Below are 23192 nucleotides of genomic sequence, written 5' to 3'. Positions count from 1 at the left end.
GACAGTACATATGCATGGGTAATTTTTTTTTACAACATTATCCCTCGCACTCCCTTCTGTTCCGAATTTTCCCCTCCTTCCCTCCATCCCCTCCCCTAGATGGCAGGTAGTCCCATACATGTTACATGTGTTATAGTATATCCTAAATACAATCTATGTGTGCAGAACCGAATTTCTTGTTGCACAGGAAGAATTGGATTCAGAAGGTAAAAATAACCTGGGAAGAAAAACAAAAATGCAAACAGTTTACATTCATTTCTCAGTGTTCCTTCTCTGGGTGTAGTTATTTCTGTCCATCATTGATCATCTGGAAGTGAGTTGGATCTTCTTTATGTTGAAGATATCCACTTCCATCACAATACATCCTCATAATATCGTTGTTGAAGTGTATAATGATCTCCTGGTTCTGCTCATTTCACTCCGCATAAACCATTATCCCTTGCACTTATGTTCCGATTTTTCCCTTCCCTTCCCTAAATGGCAGGCGGTCTTATACATGTTAACTGTGTTATAGTATATCCTAGTGTATCTAGATTTCTAAAAGAGATCATAAGCACTTTTTTTGGTGGTTATTCAATCATTCAGAAATGTCCTAATCCATGGCTCTGTGGAGCAAAGCACCTCCTCTAGACGAAGACTTCTTAAACTTTTTCCATTTGTGACCCTTTCCACCTGAGAATTTTTTACCTAACCCCAGGTATATAGACATATGAATTCGGTATACAAATCAAACATTTACTGGTGACAAATCATAAAGAAATTTATTCTTAAAAAAGAATTCTTTGTTATATGTATAATTTTGCCATTTATTAAAGACAAAAACTCATTTGCTTCCTAATGAGATGGATACGCTTGTTTATTTTTACATAAAGAATTTCATCTTGGCAGAATATTTGATACCTTTTTCTGTTGCCACCTATTTTTGCAACCTACACTTTCAGTTAGGGGATCACGATCCACAATTTAAGAAGCTTCGCTCTAGAATTCTGTCCATGAGATTTTCTTGGCGAAGACGCTGCAGTGGGTTTTGCTATTTCCTTCTCTAGCAGATCACCTCTTCTCAGAACTCTCCACTACAATGTGTTTATCTTAGGTAACCCTGACTAGCTTAGCTTATAGTTTCATTTAGCTACTTTCTGCCAAGACAAGGAAGTGATCCAGGAGGAGGGAAGCACCTTTAGAACATGGCTAACACTTCTTATGGTCCTCACCGGGATAGGCTTCCCCAAAATGGACATGATTCTAGTTACCTGCTGACTGTAATCCTCTGAAGCTTTATTGCAGAGCCTGAAAATAAGAGGAAAGGGCAGTAATTTTTTGTTTTGTTGCTGTTGTTGGGATAGGGAAGAGCTACAATATTGGAAGTATTCTAGAAAAAGAATAATCTTAGTGGCAAAAATGAACAAATGAATCATGTTTGGTTTTAGTTTCGGAAAAATAAAGCCAAGCTAGAGGTCATCTAGAAGAAGGTAACCAGGATGGTGAGATGATGAGGGACCACGCCATGCAAAGATGGTTTGGAGGAGGGAGAGGGAGGACTGAAGTAGGACATCATATTAGTCCTCAAATATTTGAAGAGTTCTATGTGGGAAAGGGAATACATTGTTCTGGAAGACCAAGAGGACAGAACTAGAAATGGTGGGTAGAAATTGTAGAGAGGCAGGTTTTATGTAGGAGAAATCAGCCTAATGGTTAAATCCTACATTACTGCTCATCAGGGAGGGCTTAGAAGGGGTTTTTCTTCAGTTAGATTCTGAGATTCTATGCTATTATTCTATCCAGATTATCTACATAGTTTTCTCCTGGATTTTTTCCTCCTCTACTGTCATTTTCCAGTATATCTCTTTCTGCATCGTGGAACTCTTTTATTTTCAGATTCCCAAGACAGTTTTTTTTTCTGTTTATTTAAAAAAAAAATAGAAAAAAGAAAAAAGGAAAAAGGAAAATAAAATGAAACAAAATAAAACAGAACATTGTCATGTGCCCAGCAGAACATCAGGGAGGATTCAAAATATGTAACAAATAAATTTCTAGGTCAAGAAAGGCTATATCATAGTAGAAGAAATTATATTTGTGAGTGTCCATCTTTGCTTTCTTGGAGGTTGTTCTTTTGTTTTCTGCTGATCAGTTTTTTTACTTTATTCTTTTTTTTCCCTTTCATCCCTCCCACCTCCCCCAAGCATAGATATATTGAATAAATAATGTACACTTATACACACATACACACACATTCATACCCATCCATAAACTCACACATATATACATATATCTATATACACAGTTACATAAAGTGACATACATATAAATCTATATATACTCAGACTCATATATATACACACACATTTACCCATATGTAAACATGCATCTAAAACTATATATAGTATGGCTGAGATAAAATGTAGATTTCTCTCTTGATTGAATCTTTAAGTTTGTCTAAGCTTAATGATTACTAGCCGTACTTTTTTTAATCCAACAAATTCGACTCCTGCTCCTTGTTATAGTGTTTGTGTGTATATATATATATATATATATATATATATATATATATATATATATATCTTTTCTTTCCTATCTTACTAACTCTTCTACTTAAATTCTGCTCCTTAACTTGCCTTGCTACGATCTAACCTCTTCCCACCATGGATTCCTCCTTTGTCTTCTTCCCCACCCCCTTTGCTTCCCTCTCCTCTACCCCTCTTCCTTTATTTCTTTATAGATTTTGAAGTGTGCTATACCCTTTATGTATATATGTAGTGTTGCCTATTAAACCCATTCCTGATGTGAATAGCTTTCAGAACTATAGCCTCCTCCCCCCTCATGCCTCTGAGTCTATTCTTCTGTACTTCATTTGTATATAACTTTATTTTGAGCTATCCAATTACTGATGTTAATCTTAAACATATGGCGTACATTTCCATGCAAACAAACATAAACAATTTGTCCATGTTAAATTCCTTGAAACATATCTTGGATATTGGCTTTTATATGTTAAATTTTCTTTTGAGTTTGTGTTTGGTTGAAAGTATGTTCTGAAAATCTACAGGTTTATTGAATGTCCATTTTTTAAATTTAATATTATGGATAATTCTGCTGGATATGACATTTTTGGCCACAGACCTAGTTCTTTTGATTTGCTGGTATATGGTACATATGACCTACAGTCTTTTATTGTGGCTACTGATAAGTCTAATTGTACCACATTTGAATTGTTTTTTTTCTTGCCTCTTGCAAATTTTTCTCTGTGATTTAGGGGTTTTGCAATTTGGTAATAATATTCCTATGTGTTTTCTACAAAGGTCTCTCTTTGATGTGGGGATCGGGAGATTTTTTCTATTTTTACTTTCCCCTCCTGTTCTATCAGTCCAAGACAAATTTCTTAGATTATTTCTTGCATTATTATGTCAAGGTTCTATTTTTGATCACAGTTTTCAGGTAGCTCAATTGTTTTTAGATTTTCTTTTCTTGATCTGTTCTCCAGATCTGCTGTTTCTGGTATAATTCATATTCTGTTCTATTTTTTTCATTCTTAATATTCTGTTTTGTTATCTCTTGTTTTCTTATACCTCCACTCGCTTCCCATTGGCCAATTCTAATTTTCAAAGAGTTATTTTAATTTTTCTTGGTTTTTTTCATCAAACCAATTCTTAGTTTTATTAATTAGTTCAGCAGTTTTCTTAGTTTCAATCTTATTAATCTCCTTTGACTTTTAGAATTTATAATTTGGCATTTAATTGGAGGTAAATTATTTTCTTTTTCTTTTTTTCTTTTTTTTTTGGCTGAGGCAATTAGGATTAAGTGACTTGCCCAGAGTCACACAGCTAGGAAGTATTAAGTGTCTGACGTCACATTTGAACTCAGGTCCTCCTGATTTCAGGGCTGGTGCTCTATGTACTGCACCAGATTGTTTTCATCTTTAAGACTATTTCTTTTTCTAGGTGGACAATTTTTTTTTAAATCATAATCTTATTTTTCTTGGATTTTTTTTCCTCAGTGTCTCTCATTTGATTTTTAAATTCTTTTTTAAGTTTTATAAATTCTTTCTGAGCAGGGAATCATTTAATGTTGTTCTTTGGAGTAAAAGAAGCTTTTTTTTTTTTACTCTCATGTTCTTCTCTGAAGATAAGAACCCTTTCTTACAAAAAATACCTTTTTCTAGTGGGGGAGATGGACCATACTTGTATTTTTATTCCTTCCAATGAAGAAATTCAGTTAAGCAATACAGATTGGCAACTGTTCTGCAACTTGGAGTCTTGGAGAGCTGCTAGAGCTCAGAGAGGTTATTGGAAATCACATTGTCAGTAGATGCCAGAAGCAGAATATAAACCCAGGTCTTCCTGACTCTTAGACATCCTCTCCACTCATACAATGGGATGCCCTTCACTACTTCATCATTTCATATGATGCAGTCATATTTCATTAGGTTCATTTATCACAATTTGCTTAATTGCTCTTCCAGATGATGACTAAACCCCTTCTATTGGCAACACACACACACACACACACACACACACACACACACATACACACACACACACACATACACACACACACACACATACACACACACACACATACACACACACACACACACACACATACACACACACACACACACACACACACACACACACACCCCTAGAAACAAAGAGCATTGCAATGAATATTTTGTTATATAATAGGACTTTGCATTTCTGTCGTCGTTCTTCATGAGGTATGTGACCAGTAGCAAAATTGCTAGTTCACAGGCTATGAAGAATTTAGTGATTTTTTTCCCCTCAATTCCAACTTGACTTTACTTTTTTTTTTCTTTTTTTTATTATAGCTTTTCATTTACAAGTTATATGCATGGGTAATTTTTCAGCATTGACAATTGCAAAACCTTTTGTTCTCATTTTTCCCCTCCTTCCCCCCACCTCCTTCCCCCAGATGGCAGATAGACGAATACATGTTAAATATGTTAAAGTATAAGTTAAATACAATATATGTCTACATGTCCAAACAGTTATTTTGTTGTACAAAAAGAATCGGACTTTGAAATAGTGCACAATTAGCCTGTGAAAGAAATAAAAAATGCAGGCAGACAAAAACAGAGGGAGTAGAAATGCTATGCTGTGGTTCACACTCATTTCCCAGAGTTCTTTTGCTGGGTGTAGCTGGTTCTATTCATTATTGAACAAATAGAACTGATTGGGTTCATCTCATTGTTGAAGAGGGCCATGTCCATCAGAATTGATCATCTTATAGCATTGTTGTTGAAATTGCTCATTTCACTCAGCATCAGTTCATGTAAGTGTCTCCAGGCCTTGCTGAAATCATCCTGCTGGCCATTTCTTACAGAACAATAATATTCCATAATATTCATATACCACAGTTTATTCAGCCATTCTCCAATTGATGGGCATCCATTCAGTTTCCAGTTTCTGGCCACTATGAAAAGGGCTGCCACAAACAGTTTTGCACGTGCAGGTCCCTTTCCCTTTAAGATTTCTTTGGGATATATTGCCTTTACTTTTCCCAGAATGTTCAGATTAATTCACAGTTCCACCAACACTATATTAACATATATGAATTTCCCCTCTAACCTTTCTCCAGTGTTGAGTATTTCCATTTATTGGTCTTGCGTACTTGATGTACCTCAAAGCTATTGTAACTTGCCTTTTTTTTTTATTAGTGATTGGAGCATTTTTAAATGTGGCATTATTAGCTTTCTACCATTTCTATTGGGAAATGGCTCTTGCCATATTTATATTTGTTTGCTATATGGCTCTTCTTTTAGGAGATGGAAGGGACTAAATCTGTCAGTTCATTCAAATAGAGAGCTCCCAAATGAGGAAACCCCCCCTTATTGATTTCTCTGCAATATGTCATCTTAGCTGCCTGGTGATCTGCAGAAGAAAAATGCCTTGCCTTGAGTTAAGCAGCTAGTTTGTATTAGAGTCAGGACTGGAACTTGGGTCTTCCTACCTCCAAGGCTAGCTCCCTCTCCAGTAAACCATTTGTCTCTCATTTTCGACTTTTATCCAAGATCGTTTGGTATAAAGATTTCCCCATAATTGACTGTTTCCCTTATTCTAGCTGCTGCATTTATTTTGTTCATGCAAAAGCTTTTATGTAGTCAGAATTTTCTTTTTCATCACTCATTCAAAAAAAGGAAAAAAAACACTCATATGGCCATATACAGACAGGAGTAAGCAGAACCTGAAAACCTATCTATAATAATATGTGGAAAAAGAAAAACAAACAAACTGAATGTTTTTAATAATCAAGAATGGCCTGGGAAAACCCCTTTTTCCCTTCACTGTTGGGGCATGTGGGGAGTGGAAGGCTTGTGTCAGCTAATTTTTTGAACTACTTTTTTTTGTTTAATCTTTGTTACAAAGTCACCAGGTTGTGAAGGGAGAGGGATAGATTCAGAATAGAAACAAAAGACATAAATAAAAATAGGATAAACATTTTAAAAACCCTCTGTCAAAATTACAAATGTACATTCATTCATTTTCCTCTAGTGTTTTTTTAAAATAATGTGATGTGTCATATTTAGGTTGCATGTTCACATGGCACTTTTTGTGGTATAAGATGCTCCTCTGAGCATCATTTCTGCTGAAGCACTTTAGAGTTGGTCCAGCTAGTCTCAATGAATAGAGGATCCTTCCCCTGCTGGTTTGCATTCTTTGGTTTAATGAACATTAGGTTATTGTGCCCTGTTCCTTAAGCAGTTTATATCAATCTACTTTTCCATCTTTTAGCCAATATCAAATAGTTCAAATGATTATGCCTTTAGAAAATATGAGGCTTCTTTATTCCAGCTTTTTCTTCATTATTTTTCTTGTGATTTTTGACCATTTCCTTTAAATTAATCTTATTTTATGTAGTTCTGTAAAACTAGCCAGTTATTTGGCATTACACTGATTTTATAGATAATTTCAGTGATAGTATCATTTTTATTATATTGACATAACCTAACCACGAACAATGGACAGCTGTCTACTTACTTAAATCTTCCATTATTTCTGGAGCATGCTTTGTAATTGGGTTTCCATAAAGCCAAAGCATAACTTTGGAGGTTAAATCCTGGATATTTTATGGATTTTGAAGTAATTTTAAATGGAATTTCTCTCTCACCCCCTTCTATGAGGTTTGTTTTTTTTTTTTAGCAATACAGGGACTTCCAAAATTCTTGGTGCAGTTTTAAGCTTAAATATCTCAAATAGCTTAAAACTAAATTTAAGCTTTAATAGCTTGACTAGGTTAAAGATACATGAAGACAGCTTGAATGTGGAAAGGCTGAGGCTTTCTGTGAATTTATTTTAATTCTACTGAAGTTAGTCACTTTTTCCTTTTGTTCATATACAACATAGTGCCTGTAAATTGAGACAATTTAGTCTCATCTTGTCCTATGCTTATGTTTGGGACAAAAAGACCTACCCAAATTGATTACTCAGACATCACTCACAGAAAGCAGAGTTATTTATTAGAATCTTGAGAAGCAGACCCCATTCCTGGTCTGCGAGCCAAATTTCACAGCAGGAGAGAGCCACTCCCCTGAAAATGTTCACAGCTTTTATACATTTCAGACAAAGAACCTCCAAAATCCCGCCCTCTATATGTTGTGATTGATCACATAGGTCTACTGTTCCCCTAGTCGGTCAGTAGAATGTAGTAGACAAAGTGATATACAGCTTCTTCGGCCACATTGGACAATGGGATGTAGTCCAGGCCTTAGCTAAAATCACGCGACTCCGGAAAAGCTGAAACTGAGGCCTATAGGCTTGATTTACTTTAGAAGAACTTACAGATCTTCACCCTTTCCCCATACACTTACTTCCCAAGAGTCATTCTTTGGGTCAGTGAGCTTAGAAGCCTGCCTAAGATATTTTTCCTGATGTAAAATGGAGTTACTAAACTCAAGAAGCAGAAAACTGCCTGGAGAGATGAGAGGCTACAGGCTTCCTGGCCTTTTTTTTTTCTTTATAAGATCTTTGATCACTGAATAATTCAATTTCAAAATGGAAATGTTTTTCCCTTTTCACATTTTCCTGGAGAAGTTTACCAAGATGGTAAACCTCTGGTGTTTCCTCCCCCATCTCCACGGTTTGATTTAGTATCCATGCTTCTCTGTGGCCATGTCGCACCCCACATCGGGAGAGTGCAGGGGCCCTCTTAAGGGACAGGGAAATGTACTTTTTCATCTAGCACCTAATCTAAGGCCTCACATATAGTGGGCACTTGGTCAATATTTGTTGACTTGTATGCGGTATCTCATCTTCCCCTCTTCTAATGCTCCATGGTAAGCTAGCTTTATTTGGAAACATCTCCATCTTCTTCCCTTTCATCCTTTACCTACCCAGAAATATCTGTTCGTCTCGTTGTGAATTACTACTGTTGCATAGATCCTGATCCCTTCTTTCTGGAGGAGGATCTTAGTCTTCTGTATCAGGAGATAAAAGGAATCTTCAGATTCCATCGAGTCCAACCCCCTCATTTTACAAAGGAGGAAACCAAGGCCTAGGGAAGAGAAGGGACTTGCCCCTTGCCCTTTACATGTTGTATGAGAAACAGGAGTTGAATCCAAGGGCTGCAATTTCCAAAGCAACGCTTTCTCCCTTGGTAATTTGCTTCCTTTCTTTTATTCTTATTTTGAAGGATAATGCGAAGGGGCTAATGAAATTTTTAAAAATAAGAGAACAATCCAGAGCAGAACAACAGGAATAATTCATACCAAAAATCAGTAAACAAGTAGCTGGGCTGCATGGTGCCCAAGGCCCTTTGCCTCCCACACAGCCTCCAGGAGCAAGGCCCACTTGTGTGTATCAATATAATCTCAGTCCTTACCCATTGCCCACAGTGCTTCCCCCTCCACATTTATGTTGCTATTCTTCATATCCTTAGGACATCACGACCTAAATGCCAAATAATCATCATCAAATAGTCACGTAATGTTCCCAAGCAAAACAAAATAAATCTGTTAAATTACAGGCATTGGAAATTTTGAAAAAATTGTTAGCACAGCATGCACATCTACTCAGAGCTCCCCCATCAGTACACAGAGTAACAAAGTGTTACTCTTCACTCCTGAATATAGCCCTTTAGAAAAACAGAGGCCATGATAAACAATCTTTGCTGATCCTACTCAAAGGGGGGGGATATTTGGTTCTACATGCATATACTGTTGCCAAGGACCTCTGTTCAGGGAAAAAAAATCCCACAAAAATAAAATATTATGGAGAAATAGAAGCATCATATTCACTCTGATGGAACTTAGGAAGTGCTTCTCCAAAAGAGGGAGAGCAGTCAGTCAATAAATATTTATCAAGTGCCTGGTATGTTCCAGGCCCAGTGCTAAAAGACAGTCCCTGCCCTCAAGGAGTTCACAATCTAATGAGGGAGATGACAAGCCAGAGATGGGAGAAGTGAGAGAGAATTGACAGAGAGAAGGCACTAGCTTTCTCGGGATTCGTGGGGAAAAAGGTCTTGAAAAGGTGGGATTTTAGCTGAGACTTGGAGGAATCCAGGGAAGCCGAGAAAGGGAGATGAGAAAAGAGAAATACGGGAATAGGGGCCAGCCAGGGAAAATGCCCAGAAACAGGAGATCTGGTGTGAGGAGCCACAAGGGGACCAAGTATATAGGGCAGCTACGGGGAGGTGGTGTAAGGTGTGAGAAAATCAGAAAGCTGACTGGGGGGGGGCATTGAGGGCTTTCAAAGACCAACGAAGATCCTGGAGGGGATAGGGTGCCAGTGGAGTTTATTGATTGGGAGAAAGACTGTGCTTTAGAAGGACCATTTTGACAGTTGAGTGGAGAATGGAGTAGAGTGGGGAGAGACTGGAAGCAGTGCTTTGTAATATTCTGAGAATGAAGTGATAAGGGCCTGTACCAGTATCAGAGGGCCTGTGGCAATATTGTGGCAAGCATACAAGAGATGTTACAAAAAAGTAACAAGCCTTGGCCACTGATGGACCATGGGATGGGGTGGGGTGGGGAGAGAGTGAGGAATCAAGGATAACACTTCCGCTTCAAGCAGGGTGACTTGAAGGATAGTGCTGCCCTCAATAGTAACAGGGGAGTGAAGAAGAAGTTTTGGGGAGTTTTGGTTTTGGATTTGTTCAGTTGAAGATGTCTGTTCTGAAGATGGCAGTTGGAGACACAAGAATGGAGGTGAGCAGAGAGCTTAAGCCTATGTAAGTTGGAGAGAGGGGTGTCCCAAAACCTAGACAGAAGAGAGCAGCCAGGAAGGGAAAACAATTGACCACGCAGACAACCTCAGATGAAAAAGGATGAGGACCAAGAAAATGCCTTCTTCGATACCACAATAATCATTGATCACTTTGAAGAGAGCAGTTTTAGTCAAATGATGAATTTGTAAGCCAGACTGTAGAGAGTTGAGAGAGGGGAGGAAAGGGGGAGAGAGAGAGAGAGAGAGAGAGAGAGAGAGAGAGAGAGAGAGAGAGAGAGAGAGAGAGAGAGAGAGAGAGAGAGAGAGAGAGAGAGAGAGAGGGGTAGAGCCATCAATTGTAGATGCCCTTTTCGGGGAGCTTAGCTCTAAAAAGGAGAAGAGATATGGGATTATAACTAGTGGGACTAAACAGATCAAGTGAACTTTGTTTTGAGGATGGGCAGTGAAGGGGAGAGACACAGGCCTGTTTGTAGGAAACAGCCAACAGACAGTTAAAGATAGAAGTTAAGTTCTGGGAGGGGGCAGTCTGCCAGAGGAGACGGAATGGACTGGGATCCCTTGTGAAGAGGGACATAGTGTTGGGAGGTATCTGGATGATTTGAGATGAAGGGGGAACTCACAGCAAATGATCTCAGTACTTTTCTATAAAATATGAGACAGAGTTCTCATCTGGGGGGGAGGGGAGGAAAGCTTTGGGAGGGTTGAAAAGGTTTGGAAGAGGTACTTTAAGATAGGAATCATAAGGCATGGTAGAGAAAGATTGCCTGGCAGCAGTGAGGGCCCAGACATCCCATAGCATCACTTTGTGGTGAATCCAGCCAGTGTGGTTTGGGGGATTTCCCCCCAGCTTTATTTAGCAACACATGAGTAAGAGTGATGGCAAGAGAAAAATAGGGAAATTATATTATATGCCAGCCATATTAATCAATATTGCTTTAGACTTAAAATAACCAGATAGTATAAAGGTTGGAATATTGCTAAAATGTTTAGAGTTGGTAAATTTAGAAAAAATCCTTACGTAGATGTATATGAAATATATATGGCTATAAATATGTATGATTATAGCTATCAGAGTATGTATTTGTGCATATATGTACATAGGAATATCCACACTTAATTGTTGCCTTCTTGGGGGAAATGGGAGGTAGGAAAGGGAAAAAAAGAATAAAAAAAAACTGCACAAGGAAATGAGAAAAGCTCCAAATACAGTGTGTGGTATATATTATATAGACTTTCTAGAAAAGGAAATTTATTTTCTCATATTTTGAATCCTCTCTGTGTACATGGCAACATGTTTTTTTTTTTTAAATTTTGTGTTTAAGTTTTATATCATTCAATCCATGTTTTAAAAGAAGAATGAAAGCAGTAGGTGGTGGGAATGATCCAGGACTTGGACCCGGCGGGCAAGATTGGCAAGAGAATAAAGGGGCAAGGGACTTGAGAGGAGAGGACATGGGCACAGTGGCTGATATGCTGGATCTGAGCTCAGAAAACCTAAGCTTACTTCCAGAGTGACCTGACATCTCTCATCTCTGGGTTCCAGTTTCCTTGAGACTAATTGTAAGTGGACAGAGCACTGGGCTTAAAGTCAGCAAAGATCTGAGTTTGAATTTTGCCTCGGATACTTAAGAGCCATTTTGATTCTGGAAAAGTCACCTAACCTCTTTAGGCTTCAATTTCCTTCTCTGTAAAATGGCCAAGGTCGGAGCAAATGGCCTCTGAGGTCCTTTCCAATTGTTGATTGCGCATCTATGCAAGAAATATCTATGACCTAATCCTTCTTGGTCTCTGGGGGGTCAAACTTCTTGAGGCCACTTTTAGCTATGGAGCCAAGTCACCCGTAGGGTACAGTAAGGTTGGCTGCTCTTTCCAGAACGTTCTCTTCCCATTGTCTACCTTCACCCCACCTTGTCCTTCTGTACATTCTTTCCTCCAGCCTTGTTCCCCAAGAGAACTAACTGCTCATTATATGCTGAGCTCATCTTCTCTTTGTTCAATCAAGGAACGTCAGACTTGGGGGAGAAACAAGGGGCAATAATTAATTGCTCATCTGAAACTACACTAATTGTCATATGTGTCAGTGGTGCATTCGCTGTTCAGCCTCACTGTCCTGGCCTGAAGGTGTGGACCACAGATTAAGTACGTCCTTAGGGTTGCCTTGTCTTTCCTCAGATTGATTTCTCTTTGTCCACCTTTGTTTTCATCTTTCAAGCTCGAGATACCTGATCCTGTGGGGGAATCATAAGATATTCCCGCCATGGGAATCCCATCCCATCCCATCAGCACTTTGGTTTTGTGTATATGTCTTTGGAAAAATTGCCTTGAGTTTATGCCTTGCATATGTTTTTTGGTGTAACCAACTCACAAGTTTTGTCTCTATTTCTTCCTCTGAATGACCCCCCCACCCCGGTGGATCCCCGAGGGCTGGAAGCCCTGCCCTCCTACTGTGTCAGAACTGGACAATGATTAAGAGTTCTGCGTCCACTTCCTGGGTGGGAGAGTTTTGGGAGCCAATGTCCAACTGAGAGGGAGGTTGGCTCTTGGTGGCCAGCTGATAAGGGACGATGACTGAGCTTGCCTGAGGTCAGTGTCCCAGCGTATTTCACTGGGCTCTGTTTATCTTGAATGAGAATGAATTTGTTGTGATTTGTCTAACTCATCTTTTTTGAGGGTTCTTCTCGGAAAGCGAGCCTTTCTAAATCTTGTTTCTCTTTGCCAGGTACTTACTGCTCCACTGAAGTCCATTCCTATGCAGGCTAAAACTGAATCAGAGGACCTCAAGGAAGTGAGGGGCGATGGAGCTGGCAGCTCTCATACACCTTTGCTGCCGGCAGAGTGTCCGGCTCCCAGTCTTGTGCCCAGGCCCCCAGAGACGATGTACCTCCACTTATCTGGGTGGGTAAGAAATAATAGCACTTTCCTTCCAGCTGCAGGCCCAGCAAGAGTCCTGGCTGTCTGGGCTTGGGTTTGGACTCAGTTTTTATTGTAGCCAAGCACAGAACTCGGAAGGATTCATGGTACTTTTAGCTGGTAGGATGGTTTGTGCATATATGGCTATGTGCCTCTATGTGTCTATTATATGTATCTGTGTCTGGATATGTACATGTATATTGGGTGTAACTATATATATATATGTATATATATATATATATATATATATATATATATATATTTATATATGTAATATACACACCGACACACCCACACCCACACACCCCTGCTTTGCTGTAGCTGCTTATAGAGTAGTGCTACTCACATATGAGTTGCCAGAGGCATCATGGGATCATCAGATTATATATTTAGAGCTGAAAGGGACCCCAGTGGTCCTCCTGTCCTACCTTGTTTTACTCATCGAACTACATTTTTTTTTCAATGAACAGAATCTGTTTTTTCCCCTTTTATCTGCCTCCTAACCCCCATTGGAGAACAAAAACAAAAACAAAATCCTTTAAACACAGATGCATAGTCCAACAAAACAAATTCCCCCTCCATCCTATTATTTTAAAAAGGAGGAAATGAGGCTCAATGAGGGGCAGTCATTTGTCTATTGTAACACACAGGGTCCTAGATCTAGGGGTGGAAGGGATCTTAGAAGATTCTTGAATCTACTCTCCTCATTTTACAGAAGGAGAAACTAAGGCCTAGGAAATGGAAGGGACTTGACTAGGGTCATACATAGACTCCTGTGGAGTTAAGAGGGACTTTAGAGGCCCTTGAGTCCAACTCCTTCATTTTACAAAGGAGGCAGCTGAGGTCCAAGGAGGAGGAAGTAAGTTGTAAGTGATGGGGATGGAGTTTGAACCCAGTTCTTTTCCCCACCATATGGTAGTATGATCATCATCAGTAGCCTCTGAACTTTGTGTAAACTTTTTTACAAGATGAGGTGGATTTGGGCAGCATGGTCCAGGGAGCAGAGTGCTGGCTCTGGAGTCCTTCTTTCCCTCTTTTATTCCCTGCATCTCTTCCTTCTCTCCTTCCTTTTCTTCTGCTTATCCTCTTCTTCTTTCTTTCTTTCTTTCTTTCTTTCTTTCTTTCTTTCTTTCTTTCTTTCTTTCTTTCTTTCTTTCTTTCTTTCTTTCTTTCTTTCTTTCTTTCTTTCTTTCTTTCTTTCTTTCTTTCTTTCTTTCTTTCTTTCTTTCTTTCTTTCTTTCTTTCTTTCTTTCTTTCTTTCTTTCTTTCTTCCTTCCTTCCTTCTTCCTTCCTTCCTTCCTTCCTTCCTTCTTCCTTCTTCCTTCTTCTTCCTTTCTTCTTCTTTTCTTCTTTTCTCTTTCTCTCTTTCTCTCTCTCTCTCTGTCTCTGTCTCTCTCTTTCTTCCTGTCTCTCTCTTTTTCTCTCTTCCTCTCTCTCTTTCTTCCTCTCTGTCTCTTTCTCTTTTCTCTCTTTCTCTTTTTTTTCTCTCTCTCTTCCCTCCCTTCCTTCCTTTTTCTTTATTTTCCTGCTTTTTATTCATTCCTGTTTTCATTTTTCTTCTTCTTTTCCTTTCCCTTTGTTCTCTTCCCATCTCTTTTCTGCAGCCCCTCCCTTTTTCTCCCCCTTTTTGTCCCCTCCTTCTCTACCTCTTGCTACTGTAATTGGTGAAGGGGAGTGTCTGTGCTCTGAGGAAAGGAGAGGATTGTGGGTATGTGTTCTGGGTGCAATATAACCTTTGCCAGTAGGTGGCGCACTTCAACAGTCTCTCTTTAATGTGGCAGTTTGGCCTTGGAGTTCTTTCTTCCTGGCACAGCCTGTTCATTTATGTCTTAGAGTCTGTTGAGAACAGCCATTGTTCTCTTCAGAAAAAGAGGTAGGTGGCAACTAATGACAATAATTCATCTATTCATATTGTGTGGGTATGGTAAATGATATTGTGCCTTTTGGCTGCTGGGCTAGAGATTTCCAACTACCTCAGGGATTTGGAAGCCTGTGGACCCTCTTCCATTTTGTGTGAGCTCAGGGACTCCTGGTAAAATGTGGGCATTGGGTACCTCAGGCGTCACCCAGCAACTGGGAGAGGGTGCAAATCTTTTAGTAAGACTAGTTTGACCAACAGGCTCAAACGCAAATAGAAACAATCTGTGCGTCACACTCTGACTTAGGAAACCCCAAATGAACATCCTCTGATGCTGTGTTATGGGTATTTCTTTTGTGAAACATTTCCCAGTGACATTTGAATCCCATTCCTATACTCGAGATGTCTCATGGGCTGGGTGTGGACGTAGAGATTGACCCTCCAACTCCACCATAGTGAGTCCAGCAATAACAGAAACCAGCCTCGCTGTGGGGAGGATAGACCAGGGTGCAGGGCCCCACACGGTGAGTCTCAGAAGGCCCGAACAGCACAGCAGCAGACGTAGATTTCCTTTACGAGCTTAGGAGAACCAGATGGCTTGTGTTGTTGCTACATTTTCAAGTAGAAAACAACTAATTCTCTTTCATCATGAGAAAACTTAAGCCAATTCGAAAGATTATTGGGTGTTTACAAAACACCTCATGAACACAATCTCACTGAAGCATATCCCAGAAGGATCATTAATGATGATGATGACGGTAACAATAATAAAAATAACTAGCATTTATGTGATGCTTTTAGCATCCTATAAAGGGATGGTGCTATCATCATCCCTACTTTACAGATGAGGAAACCGAGACCCTTGACTAGCCCAAGGTAAGACAACTGTTAAACATCCGAGCATGCATCAGAAGCCACCTTGTGCTGACTCCAACTCTTGTTTTACACCCATTATATCTCCTGGCTGCTGGAGGTTAAAATTCAAGCTTCAGATTTAAATGACCAAATATATCCTTACACTTTGATCAGAGCTTCTAGGAAACATTATTAGGCAGAGCAGCAAGAGTAGAAAGGCTTCTTTTTGGCATCCACAATGCTTAAAAAATGCTGTTGACTTTTTTTGTTTCTTATACCACCAGTTATTCGGAAAACTCCTTGACAGCCATCCCCTATGACAAATAGTATTTTTTAGAGAGAACAAAAAGTCTGCACAACTGACAGATGTATTGAAAATAGCTAAGAACACATGTGACATAGAGTACCTGTAGAGTTCCCCTCTCCCTCCCTGCACCCAGGTCTTGCCCATACCTTCTAATTTGGGTACATTTGCTTCTGATTCAGGAAATTAGTTACTCTTCCAGTGACATCATTGCGGCTATTGCTTTTTTTCTCCACTAACTTTGTTCAGCTTCATTCTACGTAGCTGTCACTTCAGTACAACCATCACACACACGCTATCTCCCAGCACAGACATATCCCATGATGCCCATGGACCACCATGTCTTTAGCCAGTCTCTAATCTCTGGTTGCTTTATAGGAAAATCTTGTGTTTCTCACCGAGAGGAATTTGTTTATTGTTTCATTCAGCAAAGCTATATAAGCATGTTGCTAAGTTGCATGTCTGTGATTGTGTATATACCCACACATACAAATACACATGTGCAAAACAGGATCCTGGCTTCAAGAGAACATCTGGTTCTAGAAGGGAAGGAAAGATCAACCACTTACCAGTGTTTGGAAGAGATATTTCTGTAAATGCCACAAGACAAATGCACACTCACATTCAAAATACAGATAAGCCTGTTGACAAAGACCATGACCAGCAGATAGAGATTACTCAGATCTTCCAAAAGCCATACAGTACAAAAAAAAAAAAGGAGCCCCCAAACCAAAAAAGAATACTTATTGAGACACCAAGCTAGGCACTTGAGAACACCAAAATACAACTGAAAAACATTCCCCTCCCAAAAAGTGATGGCCCGCTTCAACAAGGCTGCATACTAAACATTTTTGTTTATTTTAAAGAGAGGCCAAGGCTCTCCCCAGAGCCCCTAAAATGCAGCCACAGTCTGATTGGAATCTTACAGTCCTGTGGCTTAAAGCATTTGTTCTTGGCACAGATCTTTGATTTCATTGGTATATAGGAAAGCTCCGGTATGAAAACCCCCTCCAGGAATGCAAATCAGCACTGGTTCTGCAACTTGTCATCTTCCAAAAGAGCTGATTGCCTTGCCCAGGGTCCCAGAGCTCCTCGGCTTATCTGAGGTGCTTATCAGAACCCAGGCCAAACAGTTCTCCCCATTGCCTCGAATCGTCATCAGGATCCAACCAATTGTTGGGAGCTTGTAATTTTTGGAAACCATCTATTCCCCTTTGCACTGAATAAGCCGCCTTTAACACAATGCAGTGAGTCGTAACCCTGTTAGCGTGTGACAATCTGACTCCTGCAGTTTCGTCCACCCTGCCAAAGCCTTCCTTTGTGTCCCAGCTTAAAATGGCACTGAGAATTTGGGGACACCCAGTATGCCCTGGCCTTGAGTTTACTTTCTCCTTTGAGCTGCCATTTCAGACTCATCGGGGTGCCTTAGCTGCCATCTTTTACTATTACACCCAGTGGTCTGCTATGAAGTCCCTGTCCCCAAAGCCCATCTCTACTGCCTCCTTGGCTCTCCTGAGGTACCTTGGTGCTAACATTTCATTGGTTTTATTTCTATGAGAACCGAGTTCAAATGCAGGGGAGCATGAAGCTTTCTCTGCCCTCTTCCAAACATTTAACAACTCCCTTTAAACTCCTGAAGGACTTGCTTTGTGTCCCTCAACTTCGTTGGCCAGCTGCAAACATCATTAGTAGCTACGTGCCACAAGGGAGAAAACGCAAGTGTTGGAGTCAGGAAAAACCAAGCTCCAATCCTGCCTCAAACCCCGTCTAGCTGTGTGACCCTAGGCAAGTCACTTAAGCTCTCTTAGCCTCTGTTTCCTTGTCCACGAAATGGGAACAATGATAGTACTTGCCTCCCAGAGGAGGCAAATTATAAGGATCAAATGAAATAATATTTGCCAGGCAGTTTGCAAATCTAAAAGCATCATGTAAATGCTAGTTATTTCTATTATCATCATTAGTGAACATTCTAAGGTGTGCCTCAGTTTACCCTTCTCTTCAGATTGACCCCAAACTATTTATGACTATATTTCGGATGTGGGCCCCTGCCTGATGACGGCACGATTCATCTCGATTCATTCCTAGCTTTTTCACGAGGAGCCCATGGGGCCAAATCTGAAATTGTAATCTGGCATTTTCATTTCTTCATGGAGTTAATCACTACCTTGTGCTGCGTCCTCCCCGATGTTGGTCTGCTATCACGAGTGGTGCTAATGAGATGCCCACTGTGTGCCAGTCACTGCCTTAGACTCTCCAGACCACAAAGTCAAAGTCAGAGTCCTGCCTGGGAACGATGCGCGTTCTCTCTGGGAGACTGTTCTCTAAGAGTAGGCCGTCCGTCCACCATGGAGCGCTTCTGAAATACCTGCTCCGCTCCAGGCACTGTGCTAAGTACTTTGGAAATAAATGCCAAGACAAAAAGGAAAGCCCCTGCCCTTGAGAAGCTTGCTTCCTACTATCAGATCCATAAGCAGTTGCCTACTAGGTGTGAGTCATTGTGCTGGAGCTGGAGATGATAGAGAAAAGTCAAGTAATCTCTTCCTGCCCGGAGCTTTCCTCTTGAATACCCCGGCCTAGTGGGCCAGTCCCAAAAGTGGGCCTGAAGGTCTTTGGAGAACGGCTGAGGAAGCTAAGGCTTTGGGAGGGTCTCACCGGAGGCTGCCCCTGGCCATAGTGCCCAATGCTCTCTATGGCCCGGTGGCAGCGCCACAGGTGGGTAGGGGAACGGGGTGCTGATTTACCAGTGAGGGTGCTACTGCCCGGAGGGCAGGACAGTAGACAAAGTTTGTCTTTGGGCCTGACGTGCCTGGGTAGGAAGTGGTTGCTGATTGCTTTTTTTTTTTTAATTGAAAAACTGAAAGTCACGTTTTCAGTTTCAATTAGGGAGGGGAGGCACTCCCTGAAAGTAACGCATTCCTTCCAGGACTAGAGAGTCCCTTGCCTAAGAGTCAAGGTCGCAGCTCGTTCCCGCACCTCCGAGGAGGGCGTCCTCGGTCTCAACAGGCGGTAGTTGGCCACGGCTTGAATTAGCTCAGGTCAGGCTGATTGGGTTTCTTTGTTTCTGGCGAGGACCCTGTGTTTTAATTAACTTTTACAAGTGAATAATGGGCCGTAGCCGCAATCCAGGTGGCTGGCAAAGAGACCCAATGGCGTTCCATTGCAGTATAACAACATGTGCCTGAGTCTGAAATTGGCTGCCTTTGTGACACTTTACGATGAACAGGCTGGCTCTGTTGGCCTCTACATATCCCACCAGGCCTTTGTGTGACCTTAGTTTTTTCTGTCATTACATTAGGGGCTTGTTTTATGTATTTCTTTTTTCTTTTTTTTTTCTTCTCTCTCTATTTGCATTTGGGAGACTTCAAAGCTGGGCTGATTTCAGTGACTGTGTCCAAAATTCCTGTAAAGGTCAGGTTGCTCCTGCCTGAGGCAGGCTCCTTCTCCGCCCCTTCCCCAATTGGAGCCCAGGCCAGCTGCTGCTCAGCAAAAGGGGCTGGGGGGGATGTTAGAGGGTAGACTTGAGTCCCGAAGCTCTCCTGAGTCGTGATCTGCAGCTAATGAGGGTCTGACTGTGGGGAACTGCCGAGGGGGACGCCAGCAAAAGGTGGACTCGGTAGGGTCCATGCTAATCACGTGTTTTTTGGTTCTTGCAGCAAGCACAAGGTGTTCCTAGATGAGGAGCCACTGGTAAAGCGCAAAAGGTCCCAGAAGTCAGGGATGGCCTCTGATTCCCAGAAAAGGGCAGAGTTGGCTGCCCTCCACCAAGAAATGGAGGGTGGCAAAAGTGAGCCTGACCTTGGGGGAAGCCCCCTCCCAGAGGCAGGCCAGAAGAGCAGTGAGGCTTGGGTGGCACCTCTTGGAGAGGTAGGCCCAGGTCAAGGAGCCCTGATGAGTCCCCGAGAGGATGGGGCACCTGGGAAGCACCTCGAGGAGCCTGGAAGTCAACGGCCACCTGGGATGGCTGAGGTGGCCAACAAAGCTTGGCCACCCTCGAGCCGGAGCTCTCTGGGGGCAGAGCAGGGCAGAGCACCATCCCAGGAAGTGGCCAAAGGTCCGTTTGTGGCTGTGGTTGGAATCACCGAAGCCGTCGTGGACGGCGGGGCTCCCATCCAGCTGATTCCATTTGGTCGAGAGGAGAGAGCTGAGCACAGACGGGGGGCCGAAGAACGTAGCCAGGTCCGTGCCGTGCCCGGCAGCGAGAAGGGGGAAGCCGGGGATAACGGAGCTTTGAGTCAGCCCAAGGCCAAGGACCAGAAGACCGAGAGACGACTGGAAAGCATCTTGTCTGAAAGGGATCTGCTGCAGCAGAAGGTCAGGGATGCGGTGGTGCTGGGGATCAAAAGTGATGAGCGAGGGGAAGGTGGTGGTGTGGAAGTTCCATATAAAGGAACCTCAACTAGAAGGGGTCTTAGAGTTCACTCGGGCTCCATCTCTCCTTTTTCACCCATAAGGAAACTGAGGCAGGCCCAGGGATGCTGGGACTTGCCCCAGGAAGTTGGCAGGTCTAGAATTTAAACCCAGCTCCTCCAACTCCCGAGCTCATGCCCAAGCTGGCATTGGGATACTCAATAGTAATTCATAAGTGGTGCAAACCCCGGGAAGGGTCTGTACAAGGTAGGCCGAGGTAGGGTCTAGCCGGTGGCACGAGGTGCACGGTGGCTCGGCCGCGTGGTGTCCATGTGTGTGTGTGTCCTTTGGGCTGCAGGTTCAAGAGCTGGAAGAGGAGAAGAGACACTGGCAGAACGAGTTTGAGAGAACCCAACACGAACTGATGACCCTGCGGGCCCGCGAGAGCGAGAGCTTGTACTGGAGCAAGAAGCACATGGGCTACCGCCAGGCCGAGCTTCAGGTGCTCAAGTCCGAGCTGGAGAGAAGCATGGAGGAGAAGAGCGAGCTCAAGGAGCGTCTCAAGGCCATGGAGATGCGCATGGAGGTTCTGCACGAGGCTCAGGGCTCCTTCCAGAACCTGCAGGAAGAAGATACGAGGTCATTACCAGGGTGGGTTGGTCTGCGACAGGGAATGCGCGGGGCCCTCTCCCTAGTCTCTAGTTTGTTTGGGGAGGTAGGGTGAGGCAGTGGCTAGGGAACTGGTCAGGAACAAGTCCAGCCTCCCTGGCATTAGACAGGTCATTCAAGGCTCCAAAGATTCTGAAATTGCCCAGAAAGGGCTGGCCTCCCTTAGGAAATTTCCCATCTGGAAGCTCCCCATGCTGATGGAACTACCTTCCCGTAGTGAGTCTCCATTTCTCTCTAAAAGCCTCCTCTCATAACAAAGAGGGAAGACAATGAGTTTGATCAATTCCCAAATGCTTATTAAGCACCCACAATGTGCCGGGCCCTGCAGGAAGCAAAACAAAACAGTCCTGTTCCGAGGACACATGTGCGTGCAGCATTCCACGCCGGTAGCCCCCCACTTCTGCAAAGAGCTAGTCTCATATCTTTTCCTTTGGTCGTTATAATTGCACGGCAAGTTGAATTTCTAAATCTGGGCTTGAGAGGAAGAAAAGAGAGCCTCCCCACTCCGTTCTTAGAATCCTCAGCTTGCACCCCCTCCATGATCTCCAACTCCATAAGGGAAGCCCGAGCCCTACTTTGGTTTTGATTTGTTCTTTAGCAGTTCATGAATCACAACAAGGTTTGCTGGAGGAGAACTGGCTCCAGAAGTAGCTTGAACGGGCGTTATCCCCTTTTGGCAGACCGGGGAAACAGACTCGGGCTAAGCTAGCCCAATGTTGTGTGGCCAGCTAGGGGTGAGAGGTCTCAGACCCGCTGTACTGAGAAGGAAGCAGCTCCCAGGCCATTAACTCAAATTGGCTGAACCCCCTCTTGTGCCCGGAAGTCATGTTTTGGTGCCCTAGATTGCTTAGTTGGTTATGGTCTCATTCAAGAGGAAAAAAAAAAAGAATGCATAAAGAAGTTTAGATTGAGCTTTTAAGAACAGGGCAGAAGTGGAGAGACGGCCCGGCCTTTTGGGTCAGGGGTCAGGTGTTCTAGTCCTCCTGTTGGGTTAGGAACTGGGAGTGAGGAGAGTGAGCCCCCTCTGTTCTCCCCTTTTATGGCTGAGCCCCTCACCGTTGTCCCTTCTCTTCCTCCACGTCAGCACCCTGGAAAAGCTGAAAGGCCTCCGGGTGAACGTCAGCCGGCTGCTGGCCTCCATCCTTCCTCACCTGGAGCTGGAAGAGGTCAACTTCGAGTCTGATCAGGTGGATGAGATCCTGCAAACTGTGTTAGAGACCAACCACATCCTGGAGTGAGCAGCGCTGGCTCCCTCGCCTTTGCTTGGAAGAAATTATTGCCTGCCCCATGTTAGCTGCCTTCTTGCCTTATTATGTACAGAATCAGTTAATAAATGATGGCTTTCAGTCTTGTTGCTCCTCTCCCCGCCTTTTGGGATGGAGCGGGTGGGCCTGGGGGGAGGGAATACTCAGCACCCTCAGAAATCAAGGATTAAAGTGTTGGAAGGGCCTTAGCCACCATCTTGTCCAATCCACATCCCAGAATGCCCGCTGCCACCTACTTGGTGAACGGTTATCCAGCATTTGCTTGGAGACATCGGTGGGGGAGGGACGACAGCCCATCGTGGGGGACAATCTGGTGTGGGGGAAACTGCATTGACTGTGGGGCCAGAGGAACAGGCTCAACTGCTGCCTTAGCCACTCTGCCTTTGTGTCCTAGGGGCAAGTGTCTGTTTTCTCCCTGTTATATCAGTCATTGGACTCAGTGGCCTCCAAAGGTCCCTCTGGCTGTAGATACAGGAGCCTATGGTGAGGTTAGGCTGTTTCTCTTTTGGGGTCTCTTTAAAGCAGATCATTCCACTTTGGATCAGCTCTGAGTATAAGTTCTTTTTTTTTTAATTTTATGATTATAAGTTGTTTTTTTTTTTGACAGTACGTATGCATGAGTAATTTTTTTATTTTATTTTATTTTTATTTTTAATTTTTAAAATTAATTTTATAATTATAATTTTTGACAGTACATATGCATGGGTAATTATTTTATTTTATTTTATTTTTAATTTTTAAAATTAATTTTATAATTATAATTTTTTTGACAGTACATATGCATAGGTAATTTTTTTTTACAACATTGT

The 23192-nt window shown here is 42.3% G+C and overlaps 1 protein-coding gene across 18 annotated transcripts in view; it reads left to right on the top strand.

Annotated features, from left to right (window-relative positions):
* MORC4 (MORC family CW-type zinc finger 4) overlaps positions 1–22464 on the top strand; it is a 42943-nt gene extending 20479 nt beyond the window's left edge. For 9 of the 18 annotated variants that reach the window (XM_074278037.1, XM_074278036.1, XM_074278034.1 and 6 more), the window contains 4 exons: positions 12895–13070; positions 19756–20413; positions 20808–21100; positions 22203–22464. In XM_074278037.1, coding sequence (XP_074134138.1) covers positions 12925–13070; positions 19756–20413; positions 20808–21100; positions 22203–22356 — 1251 coding nt within the window. In that variant the 5' untranslated portion in view covers positions 12895–12924 and the 3' untranslated portion in view covers positions 22357–22464. Of the gene's footprint in view, positions 1–1920; positions 1981–10002; positions 10157–12865; positions 13071–19755; positions 20414–20807; positions 21101–22202 lie in introns of those variants that run through there. The other 9 variants (XM_074278044.1, XM_074278046.1, XM_074278042.1 and 6 more) reach the window with 5 other exon arrangements.
* The last annotated feature ends 728 nt before the right edge of the window (positions 22465–23192 follow it).

This window comes from Sminthopsis crassicaudata, chromosome X (assembly GCF_048593235.1).
Source record: "Sminthopsis crassicaudata isolate SCR6 chromosome X, ASM4859323v1, whole genome shotgun sequence".
In the NCBI taxonomy this organism is placed as follows: Eukaryota; Metazoa; Chordata; class Mammalia; order Dasyuromorphia; family Dasyuridae; genus Sminthopsis; species Sminthopsis crassicaudata.
Note: the sequence above shows the minus strand (reverse complement) of the source record. Positions and strands in the feature narration are given on the sequence as shown.